The sequence below is a fragment of the Ranitomeya imitator genome, chromosome 1, assembly GCF_032444005.1.
Source record: "Ranitomeya imitator isolate aRanImi1 chromosome 1, aRanImi1.pri, whole genome shotgun sequence".
Taxonomy (NCBI): Eukaryota; Metazoa; Chordata; class Amphibia; order Anura; family Dendrobatidae; genus Ranitomeya; species Ranitomeya imitator.
In genome coordinates this window covers 733,362,945-733,382,376 of record NC_091282.1, presented here as the reverse complement: position 1 = coordinate 733,382,376, position 19,432 = coordinate 733,362,945, and the positions used below count along the sequence as shown (strand labels likewise).

Genomic DNA, 19,432 nt, shown 5'->3' with positions numbered 1-19,432 from the left:
AGTCAGAAACTTAGGTTTGCTATCTGGTTGTAATACTGGTTTGGGGAAAATAGAGTCAAAAGTGCTGAGAGATTCCCTTTAAAAAAAGACAGATTTAATAGCCTGCACTTTTAAAGGGAATCTGTCAGCAGTTTTGTTTATTTTTAATCTGAGAGCAGCATAATGTAGTGGCAGAGATTCTGATTCTAGGGACGTGTCGCTTATTAGGCTCTGTGCTGTAATTTCAGTGTTTTGTCAGCAGGAGATTATCACTACAGGACTAGGTGTCTCGTGCCAGGTAGTCCAGCTAATCTGTGTAACTCTGCCTCCACCACCAATTGGAAACTTGATGATAATGTACACAGGAAGCTGCCAATCAGTGATGTGGGGTGAGGTTATACAGTGCTGCTGGATCTGCAGCAGAGAAAACACGGATTCTATCAAAACTGCACTAAGCAGCCCAGTAAGTGATACATCGTTGAAATCGGGGTCTCTACATCTACATCATGCTGCTCTCAGATTGCACAGCAAAAAGCTGTAGACTGATTCACTTTAAAATAAATTACTACCTTCAATCATTAATAGCATCAATAGTTACTCCTATAAAAGTATGGCAGTGGAAGGTGAGCCTCCTTGTAAGTCATCAGATCTGCTGTCACTTCCATGGCCTAAATAATGGACTCTCTAATAATACACACAGTTGTTTGTTTTTACATTGAACATGTATGCAATTTACATATGTGCAGTCACATGGCAGCTAAGCTCATCTGCTCCGTTTCATAGAAGAGAATTGCAAGGAGCCGGATAAGACTAGACAGCATTTGACCATACATGTGGTCACGTGACTGCCCACGTGCACAGGACAAAATCGGAATCGTGACAGTGTGAGGATATCACATAGTGTCATGATTTGGCAGATGGAATTAACAGAGTGATTGCAGACTTTTAATTTCTGACAGTAATAATTTGCTCTTCAGATCTAAGGATGAAGCCACCATGCATGACAGTAATCTGGTCAGCAGTTCGGCATTAGCATTTGTAAGGATTGGAACCTACGAAACAGAGAAAAATCTATTCTATAACGTTAATGTAAGATGCCCAAGCGTGGTAGTCATGGGCGAGCTTCGGTCCCCACTCGCTTTGGCATCCTACAGACAAGGCGTGTCCCAGTCCCGGTGTGCTGTTGTGTATGTCACTCTTCCCACTTACTTCTGGCCGGCAGACCTCTTCCGACTCCAGGAATGCCTCTTCTGGAACCAGGGCAGCAAATAAACCAGGAGAAACGTGGTTCATAAAAAACAAACTTTTACTTTATGAATGGCAGTCTGTACAGTATTTACAAGCAGGTGCAAAGGATAAGTCCCAACGGGCTGTCATCTTTCCCACAGGTACCGGATACAACTTCAGCTCTGGTTCTCGGTATGGGTGACATATCCCCCTCTCTGTCTTTCCTAACCTTTGGGGATCTTTCTCATCTCTAGCAGTATATCTGGATTGCAATACCTTCCTGTTACGGAACTGCAACACAGAATTAGGATAGAAGGGGAAAACTGACCCTGCACTGATACTAGGCTGATACCCTACGATGGAGCAGGCGACCTATTTCTTGTGAATAGACCCACCGACGACCCTAGGCTAATCTCAGCGAAGACCTATAGATAGGGGGAAGGAGGTCCCTGAAAGATCTAAGGACTGGGTATAAAAACAAGTCACCTCTTAATAGAAAACACAGAGACGGCTGCAGAAACCAACTGAAAATAGAAACTAAAGATAGCAGAACCAGAGATCCCATAACTGCACAATATCAAACATAGAAAGCTATCAAAGCACCTAGCCAGAACTCTAGCGCAGAGGTCCCCAACTCCAGTCCTCAAGGCCCACCAACAGGTCATGTTTTCAGGATTTCCTTTGCATTGCACAGGTGATGCAATTATTACCTGGGCAAGACTAAGGAAATCCTGAAAACATGACATGTTGGTGGGCCTTGAGGACTGGAGTTGGGGACCTCTGCTCTAGCGGACTCATGACATTCAGCAAACAAAGCTCTCCGCAAGGCTCTAGGCACAAATAATTTACCATACAGAGTGTTAGTTGGTGCAGCATTCTGGGACTCTAGGATGCTACTCTCCAACTCAGAACCCAGTGCTGCCACCACCACCCCTCTCTGCAAAATACATTCCTCCTTCTCAGTATTAACTGCTGGAGAGAAACTACGAGACAAAGCAGGCGCTTTAACATTCTTCATCCCAGGGATATATGTGATGGAGAAATGAAACCAGGCAAAAAAACAGTGCCCACCTAGCTTGACGGGCATTCAAACGGTTAGCAGCATCCAGATACGTCAGATTCTTATGATTAGTAAAAACCTGTATCGGATGTCTAGCCCCCTCCAAAAAATGTTGCCAATGCTCAAAAGCGAGTTTAATAGCCAGCAACTCTCTGTTCCCAACATCATAGCTGATCTCAGTCTCCGAAAATTTTTAAAAAAAGAAAGCACAGGGATGCACCCCATCCTCTCCCTCTTGGGACAGAACTGCGCCCACCCTTATTGTAGAGGCATCAACCTCTACCAGAAATGGCTTGGTCTCATGTGTCTGGATCAAAACAGGAGCAGAGCTAAACCTCTCCTTGAGATGCTCAAAAGCCTTAACAGCCTCAGAGGACCATTGGATCATATTGGAACCCTTCTTGGTGAGATCAGTTATAGGTTTAGTGATTACAGAAAAATTATTTATGAATATTCTGTAATAATTAGCAAATTAAAAGGGGAGAAGCCAGCGCTGCTTGTGATCAGAACGCAATACAAAAGTGCACATGCACATATTAATTTCTAACTGTATATCAAAATGAGACATTTAGCAAACAATTGATAAATTTTTTGAGCCACCCCGCCATGCCAAGGCATTCTCATAGTGGGGCAGTCCTACTCTACGATTTTTATATTCGCTGTGCCATTACGGCCTCCCAAATGTGTTGGAAGCAAGACCACAACAATCCCACTTTACGTTTCTTATATTCGCTGTGCCATTACGGCCTCCTAAATGTGTTAGAAGCAAGACCACATTAATCCCACTTTACGTTTTTTATATTCGCTGTGTCATTACTGCCTCCAAAATGTATTAAAAGTGGGACCATATTGAATGCAAACTGTACCTGTAGCATTTCAGTAAAATCACAATACGAACTGGTCCTACTGACTGACCTTTTTTCTTTCTTTCCTTATGCGAACCTCACATTGCCTAATAAAATGGTCAGCCTTACCACAATACAAGCATAGCCCTTCAGAAAACCTCTTCTCCCTCTCCTGGGAATGAGAGAACATCGCTCCAAGTTGCATCAGTTCCCCGCTGTCGATGGGGCTATCCTGAGAGACTGGGTCAAGCATTATAAGAGCCTTCTCTTCATTCTGCCTGTCTCTCAATCTTCTATCCTCACGGATAGCTAACTGCATAGCAGTTTCCAAAGTATCAGGTGCAGGATATGCAATGAGCAAATCTTTAACTCTTTCACTCAAACCTGCTAAAAACTGACTCTTGAGCGCTGGGTCATTCCACCTGACCTCTGCGGACCATTGTCTGAACTGGGTGCAATAATTCTCAGCATCAACAGACCCCTATTTAAGCCATCTGAGCTCTGCCTCAGCTGATGTGACCGGATCATCATATAACAACCCCATAGCAAAAAAAATAAAATGCTTCTACTGATGTCAAACAAGGATCATCAGGATGTAATGAAAATGCCCAGATTTGGGGTTCATTTTGCAGTAAAGACATAATAATCCCCCCACGCTGTAATTCACTCCCTGATTATCTGGGTCTAAGCCAAAAATATAGTAAACATGCATTTTTTAAAGTAAAAAATTCCTGCCATTTACCAGAAAAAACTCAGGTAATCCTACCTTAGGTTCTTCAGAGTGTGCTCCAGAGTAATTACTCATGTGCTGTTGCAGGTAGGCTACCTCCAAAGTTAACTTTTGCAAGCATTGTGCAAGTTTTTGGACGCTGCACATATTGAAGGAATACGGGAGATAATTTTTTTTGTTTTATATGTGTGGCTGGACAAACTGTTACGGAACTGCAACACAGAACTAGGATAGATGGGGGAAAAACTGACCCAGCACTGAGACTAGGCTGATACCCTACGATGGAGCGGGCAACCCATTCCTTGCGAATAGACCCACCAACAATCCTAGGCTAATCTCAGCGAAGACCTATAGATAGGGGGAAGGAGGTCCCTGAAAGATCTAAGGACTGGGTATAAAAACAGGTCACCTCCTAATAGAAAACACAGAGATGGCTGCAGAAACCAACTGAAAACAGAAATTAAAGATAGCACAACCAGAGATCCCAGAACTGCACAATATCAAACACAGAAAGCTATCAAAGCACCTAGCCAGAACTCTAGTGGATTAACACTGTTGTCCAGCAAGGAATGGGAGGCAGGTGCTGGGTAATAAAGGGTGATGCAATCACCTGACCTAAGACAACCCAGCACCAGGGGGAAAAGACCAGCAGCCAGAAAACAAAACAAGATGACGGATGGTCAAAACAAAACAGATTCTAACACTTCCCCCCATGCAGTCTGAGTCCATATTTTCCTGTAGCTTCGCAAGCTTAGGGTGCCCCTGGCTCCCAACATCCATCTTGAGGTTGTCCTTGGCCATTAGACGGAATCACACAGAATGGTTTTTATGGCAATCACCTGCCCCGAATATTAGGCTTACGTTGTCCCTAGCAGCCCGAGTACTGCTGCTTACTCACTTCTGCCCTAGCATTGACGTACTGTCACTTCCTGCCTCTGTCGCTAACACTCAATTCCCCTTCCCTACTGGGCAGCCCCAGAGGATATTATACCTCTACCACATACAAGTGCATAAAAATACATTTAACCCTTGCATGTCGAGGAGCAATCCATCAGCTCCCACCAGTCTTACACGAATAGTTGCCTGTTTTACATGCTTTATATCTATTTCTGGTTGTGGCTCACTTATGAAAAAATGACTAAATACTGTCTAAGGCTATGTGCACCCAGAGGTTTTTCTATGGCTTTTTGGAGAAGAAACTGAGCGAAAACACTCTAAAAAATTCTCAAACACTCATCAAAGACTTAAAATTTCTCCTCCAAAAATTAAACAAAAAGACTCAGCGTGCACATACAATAAAATTTCATAACACACAGGTTTTTTTTTTTACAAAGTTGATATAAAAAAGTATTTAGACCATGAAAATGTCTGTTACAGGGGTTTTCCACCATTTTTAAAAAATTGTTTAGAGGTAGAAAATTTGTAAAATAAAGAAGTGCTACTTACATCTGTGAACTCCTATCGCTCCAGCACCACTGCTCCAGTGGTTTCCTTTAAGACAGGAAGTGATAAGTTCCTGTCCAGTGAGTCCCCAGACTGCTGAGGCTACAGGTGAATGATGGATGGGACGTCAACACTTTGGGAGCAACCGTGCTATAGTGACAGGGGTTCAGAGAGGTAAACCATACATTTTTCTATATTTCATAATAATCCACTTTTTTTAAAAAAAGATGAAAAGCCCCTTTAATTTTTTTGGATGAATCCACACAGGTTGCTTATTATATGATGGTCAGTGGAATCTTGGAAAACGAGGTGAAAAGGAAGGAAGTTTTATTTGCATAGTTTTTATACCCATCTAGTGAAATAAAAGTATTTCAGGCTTTGTGATAGAAGTCTCCAAGGAATTGTTCTTCTCACCATGTTTTTTTTTTCCATTTCTGTTATCGTTTGCATCCAGATGGATATACAGGACCATCTGGCTTAGAGAAACAGAGTAAATTCCGAATATCTGAAGATGAACTGATCAGCGCCATGAAAGCAAAGGAGGCAACAAAAGGCTTTCCTTATGAAGCAGCTGAAGAGCAGAAACCTCATAGTGTTTACTCCGAAAAACAAGATTATAAAAGCAAGCCTGTGCTAGCAGCTGTCCCGTCTTCACTAGATAACGAAGCTTCGAGCACTGAATCTGGTGACTCTGAAATAGAGCTTGTTTCCGAAGACCAGCTGGCAGGAGAAGAGGCCATGCAGTCTGCTTACATGACATTCAGTCACATTAGTGGCCCCCCACCATCACCTGCCTCACCATCCATACAATACAGCATACTCCGTGAGGAACGTGAAGCCGAACTGGACAGCGAGCTCATTATTGAGTCATGTGATGGTTCCTCAGCTTCTGAAGAAAGTCCAAAGAGAGACCAAGACTCACCAATAATGAAACCAATGATGGACATTATCGAAGAAGAAAACGGTTCAAGAACCGAGAGTTTTGATGCCTCAGACGTTGACTCTTATAGCTCTACAGAAAGGAAGCTAAATATGGAGAACCTAGCAGAATCAGCTGCTTATATGAAAAGTTCCTATGCTGAAGGAAGATCAGATTTGTTGATGATCAAAAAAGATGAAGGACTGCATCAGAGAAAGACGACAGAACCGAACGTTTACCAAAGTAGAGTCTTTGCAAAAGCAGTCACGGGGTCAACAGGTCCGGGGACATTGCTGAGTAAGAAGAAAGGTAATTTATAATTTTTTTACCTTTCCCTAAGATTAATAGCATTTAATGAAAAACTCATATCTGAATATATTGACTGGGTCCCCCATGTATATTTCATGCAGTACTGCTATGAGTCTCGATACTTAAATTAAAGGGAACCTGTCACCTCCAAAATCGAAGATGAGCTAAGCCCACCAGCATCAGGGGCTTATCTACAGCATTCTAGAATGCTGTAGATAAGCCCCCGATGTATCCTGAAAGATGAGAGAAAGAGGTTATATTATACTCACCCAGGGGCAGTCCGATCTGATGGGCGTCGCGTGCTGGTCCGGGGCCTCCTATCTTCATAGGATGACGTCCTCTTCTTGTCTTCACGCTGTGGCTCCGGCGCAGGCGTACTTTGTCTGCCCAGTTGAGGGTGTAATAGAGTGCAGGGTTGAGTATGTCACCACGGAACAGACAGACCAACTGTTGAGGGGAATTTATTAACAGGAGTAAGATTCTCCTCGCAGGGAGTAAACGGGGTTAAAGCAAACAGTAAACAGTTAAGCAGAATCGAAATGGTTAACGAGTGTTCTTGTAACTTATCAGTCCAGGAAGGTCCTGACTGGAGGGTCATTATTCCAACGTGGGTACAGTCACCAGCAGCGCTTGAGATCCTGAAGTCTCTCCTCTGTCTCCTGGGAACTGGAGACTCTGAGGTTAAGTCTTTGCAGTCTTTTCTCCCAGTGAAGGTGGAAGCAGGAAGATCATAGCCACTCTGCTGCACAGTCTCTGTATATTAGCCTGGCAGTCTTTCTGCAGTAGCAATGCTACACACACACTGAGCAGTTTACTTGTCACACTCAGGGGTCCTGGCTTGTCACTGCGGTCACCGGGGCTACGCACTCAGGTCACTGTCAGGGGATACGTCTTCTCTGATTATGGAGGCTTTCAAGTCCACACTCTCACAACCAGCCTTCACTATGGCTGATGTCTCAGCCTCAGTGCCCTCACGGGGAGCACTCTCTCGGGGAGCACGGCACTGCAGCCTGCTCTCTCTGGCGTGCTATCCCCTTTGTCTCGCGCGCTCTGCTCTCCCGCTCTTTTCTGACCACACCCCTCTCTCTTCTTCTCTGCCCCCAGCAGTCACATGATTCCCTCTGTCCAGGGCAGAAAGTCCTTCCCCCAACAACCCAGCTGTCCGACTAAGTGGTTCCAGGTAAGGAGCAGGGAAAGCAACCTCCTTACAAGGGCAGAGCAAAGTACTGCAGTGCGCAGGTGCCGGGCCTCTCTGACCTTTCCTGGTGCCTGCACACTGCAGTACTTTGCTCTGCCCTCGACAGGGTAGATAAAATACATCTGTGCTGGAGCCAGAGCATGAATACAAGAAGAGGACGTCATCCTATGAAGATGGGAGGCCCCGGACTGCGATGCCCATCGGACCGTACCGCAACGGAATCACCCCTGGGTGAGTATAATATAACCTCTTTTTATCATCTTTCAGATTACATTGGGGGCTTATCTACATTCCAGAATGCTGTAGATAAGCCCCTGATGCTGGTGGGCTTAGCTCATCTTTGATTTTGGGGGTGACAGGTTCTCTTTAAGTTTATCACTATTTTTGCCCCTTCAAAACTCCTGACAGCTATAGACTTAAGAACTGCAGAGGTGTCAAAACATTCTTTTGGACAGTGGTGAATACTTCAGGAGGTGGAGGTCCAGGGCCACCATTGGGGCAAAATGGGTTTTATCCCTCCCTCTGTGTTCCCTCTTCAATGATAATTTAGGTTCTCATAGCTCCCTCAGTTAATGCTGTAGTTACATCCATGCCTGTGCTCACTCCTTCGGCTTCTGTCACTGGGAGGTGCCGTACCTTTGTTATGGGCAAAACTGGTGACGGAGCAGCAGTTTGGGTTGATATTGTGGGACAAATGGTGCAGTCAGACAGTCATGTAAAATGGAACGCACTGCACGGACTGGCCGGCTGCTCTCCTGACCTGAGCATGACAGCTTCATGTATTTCTATGAAGCAGTCACATTTGGTTAGGAAAACCGCCGGCTAGTCCGTGCACTGCGTTCTGATCTCTGTCCGATTTATACAGCCAAATGACTGCACCCAAGTGGTGGCATACAATCAGCGAGCTTGGGGGTTATCTCCTGAACTTGGTCATCTAATTGACTACACTTTGTTAGACTTGGGTGAGGCTTACACTATTTAGCCCGTGGCTGGTTAAGGCCAGGGCAACCACTAGTATCTGCTAGATAGAGTGGCTGGCGCAAAGCCTGTCTGTATGAACCCTATTAAGAGCTGCCAAACTTCCATGCACAAAGCACCCTTACAGTAAGTTGACAGACGCTCTGAAGTCAACCAGAAGCAGGTAAGACGCAAGACAATGGAAACGGTCAGGGAAAGGTAAAGTCCCTGTACTACTTGAATAATACAGAATGACCTACCACTGTGTCATGGGATGACCTTTAGTAGCCTTCTAGTTGGACTCTATAGCCACTGTTCAAATGCAGATGGGAGCAGCTGTGGATGGCTTAATGCAGAAAGCCAAGAACTGATCACCGATCTCATTCAGCACATGCCAATTAAAAAACAGTTAAAACTTTATTTTGTCATTTATCTGGTTGCTACAGCTTTGCCGAGTGTATGTTTTATCAGATCTACACATATTCTTTCTAGAGCTGTGAGCAAATTTACAAGGTGAAAACTGTTGTTTTCCTTTTAAGAAACCTTTTATAAACAGTAGGTCAGTGATTACTAGCCAGGATTCCCTGTTGTGTGGTCAGGGCATGAGAAAAGATGTCCCAGAATTTGGTATTTTGTACCTTGAAATAAATGAATTTCCATAAAAAAAAATGTCCCCAAACGTGGACAACCCCTTGAATCATAAGATTTGTATGTGGAACGATAAGTCTATGATACAAAAGTGGACTTCTAGACATTCTGTACAGATTTAGGGTCCTTAATAATCATTTCTCCTGGTGGGCCTAAGAAACGCTAGACAACACAACTCTACAACTGATGCACGAAAAAAGAGCCAAATTATGTACATTCAGGGGTGGATCTGCTGGAGTTGTAGACAAACTATGGGTTTAATGAGCACAGGTTTTTTTTTTAAAAATACTGTAAGGCTATGTGCACACGATGCGGATTTAGTGCGGATCCGCAGCGGATTTTTCCACGCAGAAACGTTGTAGATCTGCACTGTGATTTACAGTACAATGTAAATCAATGTGAAAAAAAAAAGCTGTGCAGATGGTGCTGAAAAATCCACGCGGAAACACTGCAGATTTAAAAGAAGCGCAAGTCACTTCTTTTGTGCAGATCTGCAGTGTTTCTGCACCCTTCCATTATAGAAATCCGCAGTGGTAAAAACCGCAGAAAATCCGCATCAATTCCGCATAAAAACCACACAAAATCCGTGGCAAATCCGCACCTGCGGTTTCTGCCAAGAGATGCGGATTTTGTGCAGAAAATTCTGCCTCCAATTCCGCAACGTGTGCACATAGCCTAAGTGTTGATTTCGTTCTCCCACACTGTACATGTAAGGCCAGTCTCACACGTCCAGATAATTCCGGTACCGGAGAAATCGGTACCGGAGTTATCCGTGCCCGAATCACGTGGCACATCAGTGTGTCACATGTGCGGCAGCCGTGTGCCGCCCGTGTGCCGACTGAGGACCACATGGACCATGCAGGAGACAGCGCTACAGTTAAGCGCTGTCTCCTGCTTTTGGTGCTGAAGCCGGCATTCATTCCTTCTCCCCAGCAGCGTTCACTGGAGAGAAGGAATGAAAAATCAAGGTTTTGGGAGGTGGAGCCGCATATTCATTACTATAATGAGCGGTACCACATGACCGCTCACACAGGACAGGCTGCTGGCGCTGAGAGGAGGCATCGCTGGGTGAGTATTTCTCTGCAAGTGGGCGGGCGCACGGGGGGTGGGAGGCGGGAGGTGACCCCAAACTTTATTTTTAACAAAGAAATGTTTTAAAAACCTTGATTTTTCATTCCTTCTCTCCAGCGAATTCTGCTGGGGAGAAGGAATCAATGCCGGCATCAGCACCAAAAGCAGGGGACAGCGCTTAACTGTAGCGCTGTTTCTCCTGTGGCGGTACGTGCACACGGAGGAGAGTGCACACTGTTCTCCGTGGTGCACGTGTGCGGGACGCTTTGCGGACCGTGCTGCCGGAGAAACGCGGACGTGTCTCCGTGTTTTGCACACGGACACACGGTCCGTGGAAACACGCTGACATGTGCAGAGACACATTTATTTTGATGTGTCTACGTGAGTCAGTGTCTCCGGTACGTGGGGAAACTGTCACCACACGTACCGGAGCCACTGATGTGTGAAACCGGCCTAAGGTGGATTAGGCTTAAGGATGGCTAATTAGCTAATAAATCTTTCTGGCATCACTTTATGCTGACCCAAAGTCTACATTATTATTGTTCCGCTGTGCTCCATGTCACAGCCATTAATATGTTTTGCTGCAATGCGTGCTTTCCTTTGTCATACATTTCTTTTCGCTCTGAAAAGTATTATAAATAGCTCCAGAGATATTAATATCTGGAAGTTTATGCTACTCTGCTACTTGGGTTTTCTCATTTTTCCTGACAGATCATTTATCTTTTTTTTACATTTAGTACCTTTAATTAGAGGCACAAATTTACCTTTTATCAAGTTGGCATTTACAAGTGTATAAGTCTAAAAAATTATTTATTGAACTGAGAGGGTAAAGTTGGGTTAGCAAGGCTAAGCAATGCTTCCTGGGAAAAGGCGTATGCAAATTAGAGCTAATTCAAGAAATAAAAAGTAAGCTCTCTAGTGACACCAATGTCACACCATTTAAAGGGCCAGCCCTCCTAAGCCGTCTTCATGGGCATGTACAAGTGCTTATCACTAAACTAGAATATCATCAAAAAGTTCATTTATTTCACTTCTTCAGTACAAAAAGTGAAAATCATTATATAGAGTCATTACAAATAGAGTGATCTATTTCAAGTGTTTATTTCTGTTAATGTTGATGATTGACTTACAGCTAATGAAAACCCAAAAGTCATTATCTCAGTAAATTAGAATATTTTATAACACCAGCTTGAAAAATGATGTTAAAATCCGAAATGTTGGCCTACTGAAATGTATGTTCAGTAAATGCACTCATTACTTGGTTGGGGCTCCTTTTGCATCAATTACTGCATCAGTGCGGCATGGCATGGTGGCGATCAGCCTGTGGCACTGCTGAGGGGTTATGGAAGCCCAGGTTGCTTTGATAGCAGCTTTCAGCTCATCTGCATTGTTGGGTCTGGTGTCTCTCATCTTCCTCTTGACAATACCCCATAGAGAATGGGAGGTTAAGGTCAGGCGAGGTTGCTGGACAATCAAGCACAGTGATACTGTTGTTTTTAAACCAAGTATTGGTACTTTTGGCAGTGTGGACAGGAGCCAAGTCCTGCTGGAGAATGAAATTTCCATCTCCAAAAAGCTTGTCTGCAGAGGGAAGCATGAAGTGCTCTAAAATTTCCCGGTAGACAGTTGTGCTAATTTTGGTCTTGATAAAACACGGTGGACCTACACCAGCAGATGACATGGCTCTCCAAACCATCATTAATTGTGGATACTTCACACTAGACCTCAAGCAGCTTGGATTGTGGACTCTCAACTCTTCCTCCAGACTCTGGGACCTTGATTTCCAAATGAAATGCAAAATTTACTTCCATCTGAAAACAACATCTTGGACCACCGTCCAGTTATTTTTCTCCTTGACCCAGGTAAGATGCTTCTGGCATTGTCTATTGGCTATGAGTGGCTTGACACAAGGAATGCGACACTTGTAGCCCATGTCCTGGATACATCTGTGTGTGGCGGCTCTTGAAGCAATGAATCCTGCAGCAGTCCACTCCTTGTGAATCTCCCTCAAATTTTTGAATGGCCTTTTCTTAACAATTCATTCAAGGCTACATTTATCCCGGTTGCTTGTGCACCTTTTTCTACTACACTTTTTTCTTCACTCAACGTTCCATGAATATGCTTGGATACAGCACTCTGTGAACAGTCAGCTTCTTTAGCAATGACCTTTTGTGGCTTACCCTCCTTGTGGAGTGTGTCAATGACTGCCTTCTGGACATCTGTCAGCAGTCTTCCCCATGATTGTGGAGCCTACTGAAACAGACTAAGGGACCCTTTTAAGTGCCTAGGAAACCTTTGCAGGTGTTTTTTGTTAATTATTCTGATTCACTGAGATAATTACTTTTGAGTTTTCATTGGCTGTAAGCCATAATCATCAAGATTAACAGAAATAAACACTTGAAATAGATCACTCTGTAATGACTCTATATAATATGAGTTTCACTTTTTGTATTGAAGAACTGAAATAAATTAACTTTTTGATGATATTCTACTTTAGTGAAAAACACTTGTAGGTCATAGAAAGCTGAATAAAATGATACCTTGATATCTGTGATCCAATGTTTTATTCCAGAGAAATCCACACTTTTCTTAATATGTAAATGAGCTGTTAAGATCTTTTTGCCGGATATAGATCTCCACAATATTCTGCCAGGGCTTATAAATGAAAGGGGGCATTACCAGTGTAAGACATGTAATGTTTGACAGCCTGTTCTCCTGATTCTACGTGTCTCACGCTGGTATCACATCCTGTCTGGCCTGTTGTGAATTCTGTGGCAGAGCTCCCTCCTGTGGTCACAAGTGGTTCTTCGGCTGATTCTGTCTATGAGCTTCCGTTGGTGGAGGTGAGTGGTACTGCGGCTTCTGAGTTTCCTTCCTCAGGTGATGTGGTGAAGTCGTTAGGTGCTGCTCTATTTAACTCCACCTAGTGCTTTGCTTCTGGCCTCCAGTCAATGTTCTAGTATTGGTCTTGCTTCCTCCTGGATCGTTCCTGTGGCCTGTCTGCTCTGCATAAGCTAAGTTTTGCTTGTGTTATTTTTGTTTGCTATTTTTTCTGTCCAGCTTGCTTAATTGGTTTTTCTGGCTTGCTGGAAGCTCTGGGACGCAGAGGGAGCACCTCCGTACCGTTAGTCGGTGCGGAGGGTCTTTTTGCCCCCTCTGCGTGGTTGTTTGTAGGGTTTTGTGTTGACCGCAAAGTTATCTTTCCTATCTTCGGTCTGTTCAGTAAGTTGGGCCTCACTTTGCTAAATCTATTTCATCTCTGCGTTTGTATTTTCATCTCTACTCACAGTCATTATATGTGGGGGGCTGCCTTTTCCTTTGGGGTATTTCTCTGAGGCAAGGTAGGCTTATTTTTCTATCTTAGGCCTAGCTAGTTTCTCAGGCTGTGCCGAGTTGCATAGGGAGCGTTAGGCGCAATCCACGGCTGCCTCTAGTGTGGTTGGATAGGATTAGGGATTGCGGTCAGCAGAGTTCCCACGTCTCAGAGCTCGTCCTATGTCTTTTGGTTATTGTCAGGTCACTTTGTGTGCTCTGAACTTCAAGGTCCATTGTGGTTCTGAATTACCTAATCATAACACTGGCCCATAGATCTTAACAGCTCATTTACATATTAATAAAATTTGCAGATTTTTCTGGGCATGAGACGTTATCAGTTTGAAATATGTAGGATCAGGAGAGCAGACTGTCAGTCATTACATGTCTCATAAAGGTAACGCCTCCTTTGGGGGCAGATTGCCAGGGAGATCTATGTTCGGCCCATAGATCTTAACAGTTCACTTACATATTAAGGAAAATAAAAGAAACCACATCGCAGATATCAAAGTATCATTTTATTCAGCTTCCTATGAGCTTCATGCACCAAATGACAGATTCCCTTTAACAAGCTTGCTCCTGACTTAGGATATTGTGATCTAAATAGAAACCGATACTTTTGACGTCAGTCAACGGTCTGTCAACCTGCCAACCAGTATGCCACTCTGCACAAATAAGAGAAAAAAAACCTGAAACAGCTATTTGCAGCTCCTTTTGGAGAAGACGCTGGTTCACCAAGTCACCTGGCACGGCTCGTTAACTTTGACTCATAGAATAGCTACCTGCAGTTAGTGCCACCAGACAGTCGGCTTTCTTCTTCTTGGAGGATCATTAATTTGTATTTCCTTTGGGTACATGTACCTCACGATATGTAATACCGGTGGATATACAGAACATGTGGTCGTCCACTTTTAGGGAACGTGCGCACGCCGTCTTTTAGATGACAACGTACTCGCTGAGCTTGTGATAACGGCTTCTTAACTTGTGAACATCTTTTTCTGGCATCTTTTCGATAATTTTTTTTTTTTAATTTTCGCCTGTTTTTTTTATGGGACAGCTTGCCATAAACTATTGAGCTGCTTCCAAGCCACCTAAAGAATGATCAGGTCACTTCTTGTAAAGGGAACCTGTCACCCCGTTTTTTCAGATTGAGATATAAATACTGTTAAATAGGGCCTGCGCTGTGCGTTACTATAGTGTATGTAGTGTACCCTGATTCCCCACCTATGCTGCGCAATACATTACCAAAGTCGCCGTTTTCGCCTGTCTATCAGGCTGGTCTGGTCAGGTGGGCGTGGTGACATCGCTCTTTTCTTCCCCAGCTTTCCGTTGGTGGCGTAGTGGTGTGCGCATGTCGCAGTGACGAATCCACTGCGCGCACGTGAAGGAGCAGTGCGCGATCTGCGCTATTACCCCTGTCATCGGTGGGGGCGGCCATCTTCCTGGGGCCGCGCGTGCGCAGATGGAGTGCTCTGCTGCACGGGGCTTCAGGAAAATGGCCGCGGGATGCCGCGCGTGCGCAGAAGAGATCGCGGCGGCCATTTTCCCAAAGCCGAGATGCAAATGGCACTCCATCTGCGCACGCGCGGCCCCAGGAAGATGGCCGCCCCCACCGATGACAGGGGTAATAGCGCAGATCGCGCACTGCTCCTTCACGTGCGCGCAGTGGATTCGTCACTGCGACATGCGCACACCACTACGCCACCAACGGAAAGCTGGGGAAGAAAAGAGCGATGTCACCACGCCCACCTGACCAGACCAGCCTGATTGACAGGCGAAAACGGCGACTTTGGTAATGTATTGCGCAGCATAGGTGGGGAATCAGGGTACACTACATACACTATTGTAACGCACAGCGCAGGCCCTATTTAACAGTATTTATATCTCAATCTGAAAAAACGGGGTGACAGGCTCCCTTTAACCACATTATGGCTTTCAAAGACTGAAGTGGTTAAAAAAAAGCTAAAAATGTCAGCAGGTAATTGAAGAGCAGCATGATGTAGGGGCAAAGACCCTGATTCCAGCGATCTGTCACTTACTGGGCTCTGAGTTGCTATTTCAATAAAATCAATGTTTAGTAGCAGGAGATTATCTCTACAGGACTAGGTGTCTAATGCCTCCTAGGCAACAACTCGGAGTGGCCCCACCATGGATTGGCAGTTTTCTGCCTATGTACAGTATACACATAAAGCTGGTAGATCTGCAACAGATAAAACAGTGATTGTATCAAAATGACAGCATGCAGACCAGCAAGTGACACATGGCTGGAATCAGGGTCTCAGCCCCTAAATGATGCTGCTCTTAGATTACCTGCTGACAGATTCCCTTTAGTTTTTAACAGAATTTAAAGACCGGCATGAAAGTCTCATGAAGGACTCTTCAAGATGTAGATCAGCAGTGCTAAACAGTATTTGGCATAGAGACTGTATTTATGCCAGTCTAGACTTTTTTTTAGCCTGGGCCAAAACTTTAGTTTGCTGCCCTAACTGGGTATTTAAATACCCCGGCCAAAGCTTAGAGGCTCTTTAGAGTCATGGTTGGCAGTCAGGACCTGAGCCGCAGGCACCATTTGCCTAATTAATGATCTTTGTATCCAACAAATGGACATGTGGCTTTGCAAATAATTTGCTTAGGTTTTATATAACTTGGATAAAAGAGGTAGTCCTTACTGGACCTCACTCCTTCTGAACGTTTTGGTACATTAATGACTCCTAAGATACCTCTTTAAATATCTTATGTTTTTAGTGAGATTTTCTTTTGAATGATTTTCCACTTGTGATCACTGTTGCCCATGTAGCAATGTAAAAACTAAGTATTTGATAAATTGCTGCAAATTTAAAAGTTCTTATTTTTTATCAGTGATTTTTTTATTTACTTTAAAAAAGATGCAAAAAAAGTTAAGGGGACCTTAAACTAAACCTTCACCTGGTGAATGTTAGTAATCAAAGTAGTACAACTGGAGTACAATGGTGTCAACATTTTGTAACATTTCTAAAATGAAAAAAATGATGAATTAGCTAAAAAACATGTGGATGACTAAAACCACATCCATAATGCTGAACCGAAAAATAAAAACACAGATGAAACCAAGTAAACATAAAAAAGACGTAAATTAAATATGTAACGCTCAAATAAAAAAAATGCAATTAATGTCTCCCAATTGCATACAAAGAAAGATGAATTATCTGAAATTAAAGAATTATTAAAGGTTTCTTCAGATAATCTCTTTACAATCATCTTCTATATTTGATATATGAGATTAGCAGGAATTTACTGCAATTGTCGCTTCAGAGATTAGTGTGGTTTTACCATGAATCGAGTTCAAACTCATTAACAGAGTTGAACACTGTCAATACCAGGAGATGAGATATGTTCTGTAATTTCCAGCAATTCGCTGTGTTTGTCCTAGGCTCAGCGTGAGCTGCTCGGGAAATCGCAAGCTTCTAATTACACTTGCAGAAACATAAATTGTTTTGGTATCATGTGGAAGCTGGCGAGACACTGAACAGATTTCACCATGCTCTTGAGTAGGCTGCTGGGGACTGCCTTGGCATCGTGATCTGTAAATTAGGGTGCAATGTGTGGGTTCATTGTAAACACAAGCTGGTAATAACAGGCAGTGATTTAACAGAACGCTGAATTCAATGCAATGGCTCCTATGTATGCAAAATCCAAGCCGAATAGGGGGTTTTCTTCCACTACTAGGACAACCTCCTAAATTACAATATTCCCCCATGTACAATAAATACAGCTTATACTCACCTCGGGTTTCGGCACCAAATTTTCAAGGCCTTGCGTAACATTCAGAAGGAGGAAATAATGGAACTCTGCTCATCTTCCAGGGAGGACAATACAGTGTGAAAACCTCTTGTATTCATATAGGAACCGTGGTAGACCTTGTTTGGTCACGGTGTGGTGCAGGGAGTGTAGGAACACACCAGAAGGTTCATGAGGACTGGGCTCCAGCACCGATGAGAAAATGTTAAAACATAACTTTTACTGTGCAATTTAAAATATGGTAAGAAAAAGCAAAAAAACATAGAAAAAGATTTAGGATCCATAAGCTTATGCGTTTTTGGGGGTAGCATCCCTTATTTATAGCATTGTTATGTCACTTCAGTGCAGCAGCCAGTCAGCGGCCTCTAATGTGCCACTTCTTTCTCTCATTAAACTGCAAATGACGCAGGTGCAAACACACCTCAGTCCTGAATTGTGCATAGAAATCTACTAAAACATCGCTCCACTTTGCTTTGGGACTCACACAACAGGCCGGTACCACATCCAATGCATGTGTGGCTTCTACAGCAGTATAGGTGATGGCCCATGATATTGCACTAAGCTGCATAACTAGCCAGTATTCCTAGTACTACAGCCAGCTGCTGGCGGCACTAGTTTTGTCTCCACCAAGTGGAAGAACATAGAAATAATGTAAATGTAACCCTGAATAATTTTGATGATCCTTTTCGTTCTCTGGGCTTTTTGAGATTAAGCAGAATAGGAAAGAAGTCATTGAAGACAACAAAACATTAATTTGTGACAGTTTATAGAACTATCACGCACACATTACACACACAAACGTAACTGTATTTTATTGGGATTTTATGTGATATACCAACACCAAGTAGCAAGTAATTGAGAGGTGTTAAGGAAATGATACATGGTTTTCTAAATATTTAAAAACATAAATCTGTAATTTGTGACTTGCATTTCTATTCAGCCCCCCCTTTTTTACTTTGTAGGATTACCTTTCCCTGCAATTCCCGCTGCCAGTCTTTTGTGTCTGTCTCTAACAGCTTTGCACATCTAGAGGTGGTATGTTTTCCCATTCTTCCTGTTGAGACCATTGGGGTATCTGAAGATAGAAGCGATTGGCAGATCACAGGTCCTCTTTGGAGTCCGCTCTGCGTTTTTATCTTGAGTGCTGCAGGTTGATTCTCACTTGGTGTGGAAGGGGTTAGTAGTTCCTTTTTGATCCTTCTGGGATTCCATATGGCTCTAATCTCAACTGCTGCAGCTTGCAGCAACTCCTTTCCTTTTTTTAAACACATTCACAGTTTTCTCCTATGCCAGTTATACAGTGGGTACGGAAAGTATTCAGACCCCTTTACATTTTTCATTCTTTGTTTCATTGCAGCCATTTGGTAGATTCAAAAACAGTTCATTTTTTCACATTAATGTACACTCTGCACTGACAAAAAAAAAACAGAAATGTAGAAATTTTTGCAAAATTAATAAAAAAGAAAAACTGAAATATCACATGGTCATAAGTATTCAGACCCTTTGCTCAGACACTCATATTTAAGTCTTGTGCTGTCCATTTCCTTGTCATCCTCCTTGAGATGGTTCTACTCCTTCATTGGAGTCCAGCTGTGTTTAATTAAACTGATAGGACTTGATTTGGAAAGACACACACCTGTCTATATAAGACCTCACACCTCACAGTGCATGTCAGACCAAATGAGAATCATGAAGTCAAAGGAACTGGCCAAGAAGCTCAGAGACAGAATTGTGGCAAGGCACACATCTGGCCAAGGTTACAAAAGAGTTTCTGCAGTACTCAAGGTTCCTAAGAGCACAGTCGCTTGCATAATCCTTAAATGGAAGAAGTTTGGGACCACCAGAAGTCTTCCTAGACCTGGCTGTCCAACCCAACTGAGCAATCGTGGGAGAAGATCCTTGGTGAGAGAGGTAAAGAAGAATCACAAGATCACTGTGGCTGAGCTCCAGAGATGCA

General features: G+C 43.5%; 1 protein-coding gene across 2 annotated transcripts in view; it reads left to right on the top strand.

Annotated features, from left to right (window-relative positions):
- Nucleotides 1-19,432, top strand: part of RTN1 (reticulon 1) — a 406,711-nt gene that overhangs the window by 249,561 nt on the left and 137,718 nt on the right. For both annotated transcript variants that reach the window (XM_069733463.1, XM_069733472.1), the window contains exon 3: nt 5,739-6,512. In XM_069733463.1, the coding sequence (XP_069589564.1) occupies nt 5,739-6,512 (774 nt within the window). The remainder of the gene's footprint in view (nt 1-5,738; nt 6,513-19,432) is intronic.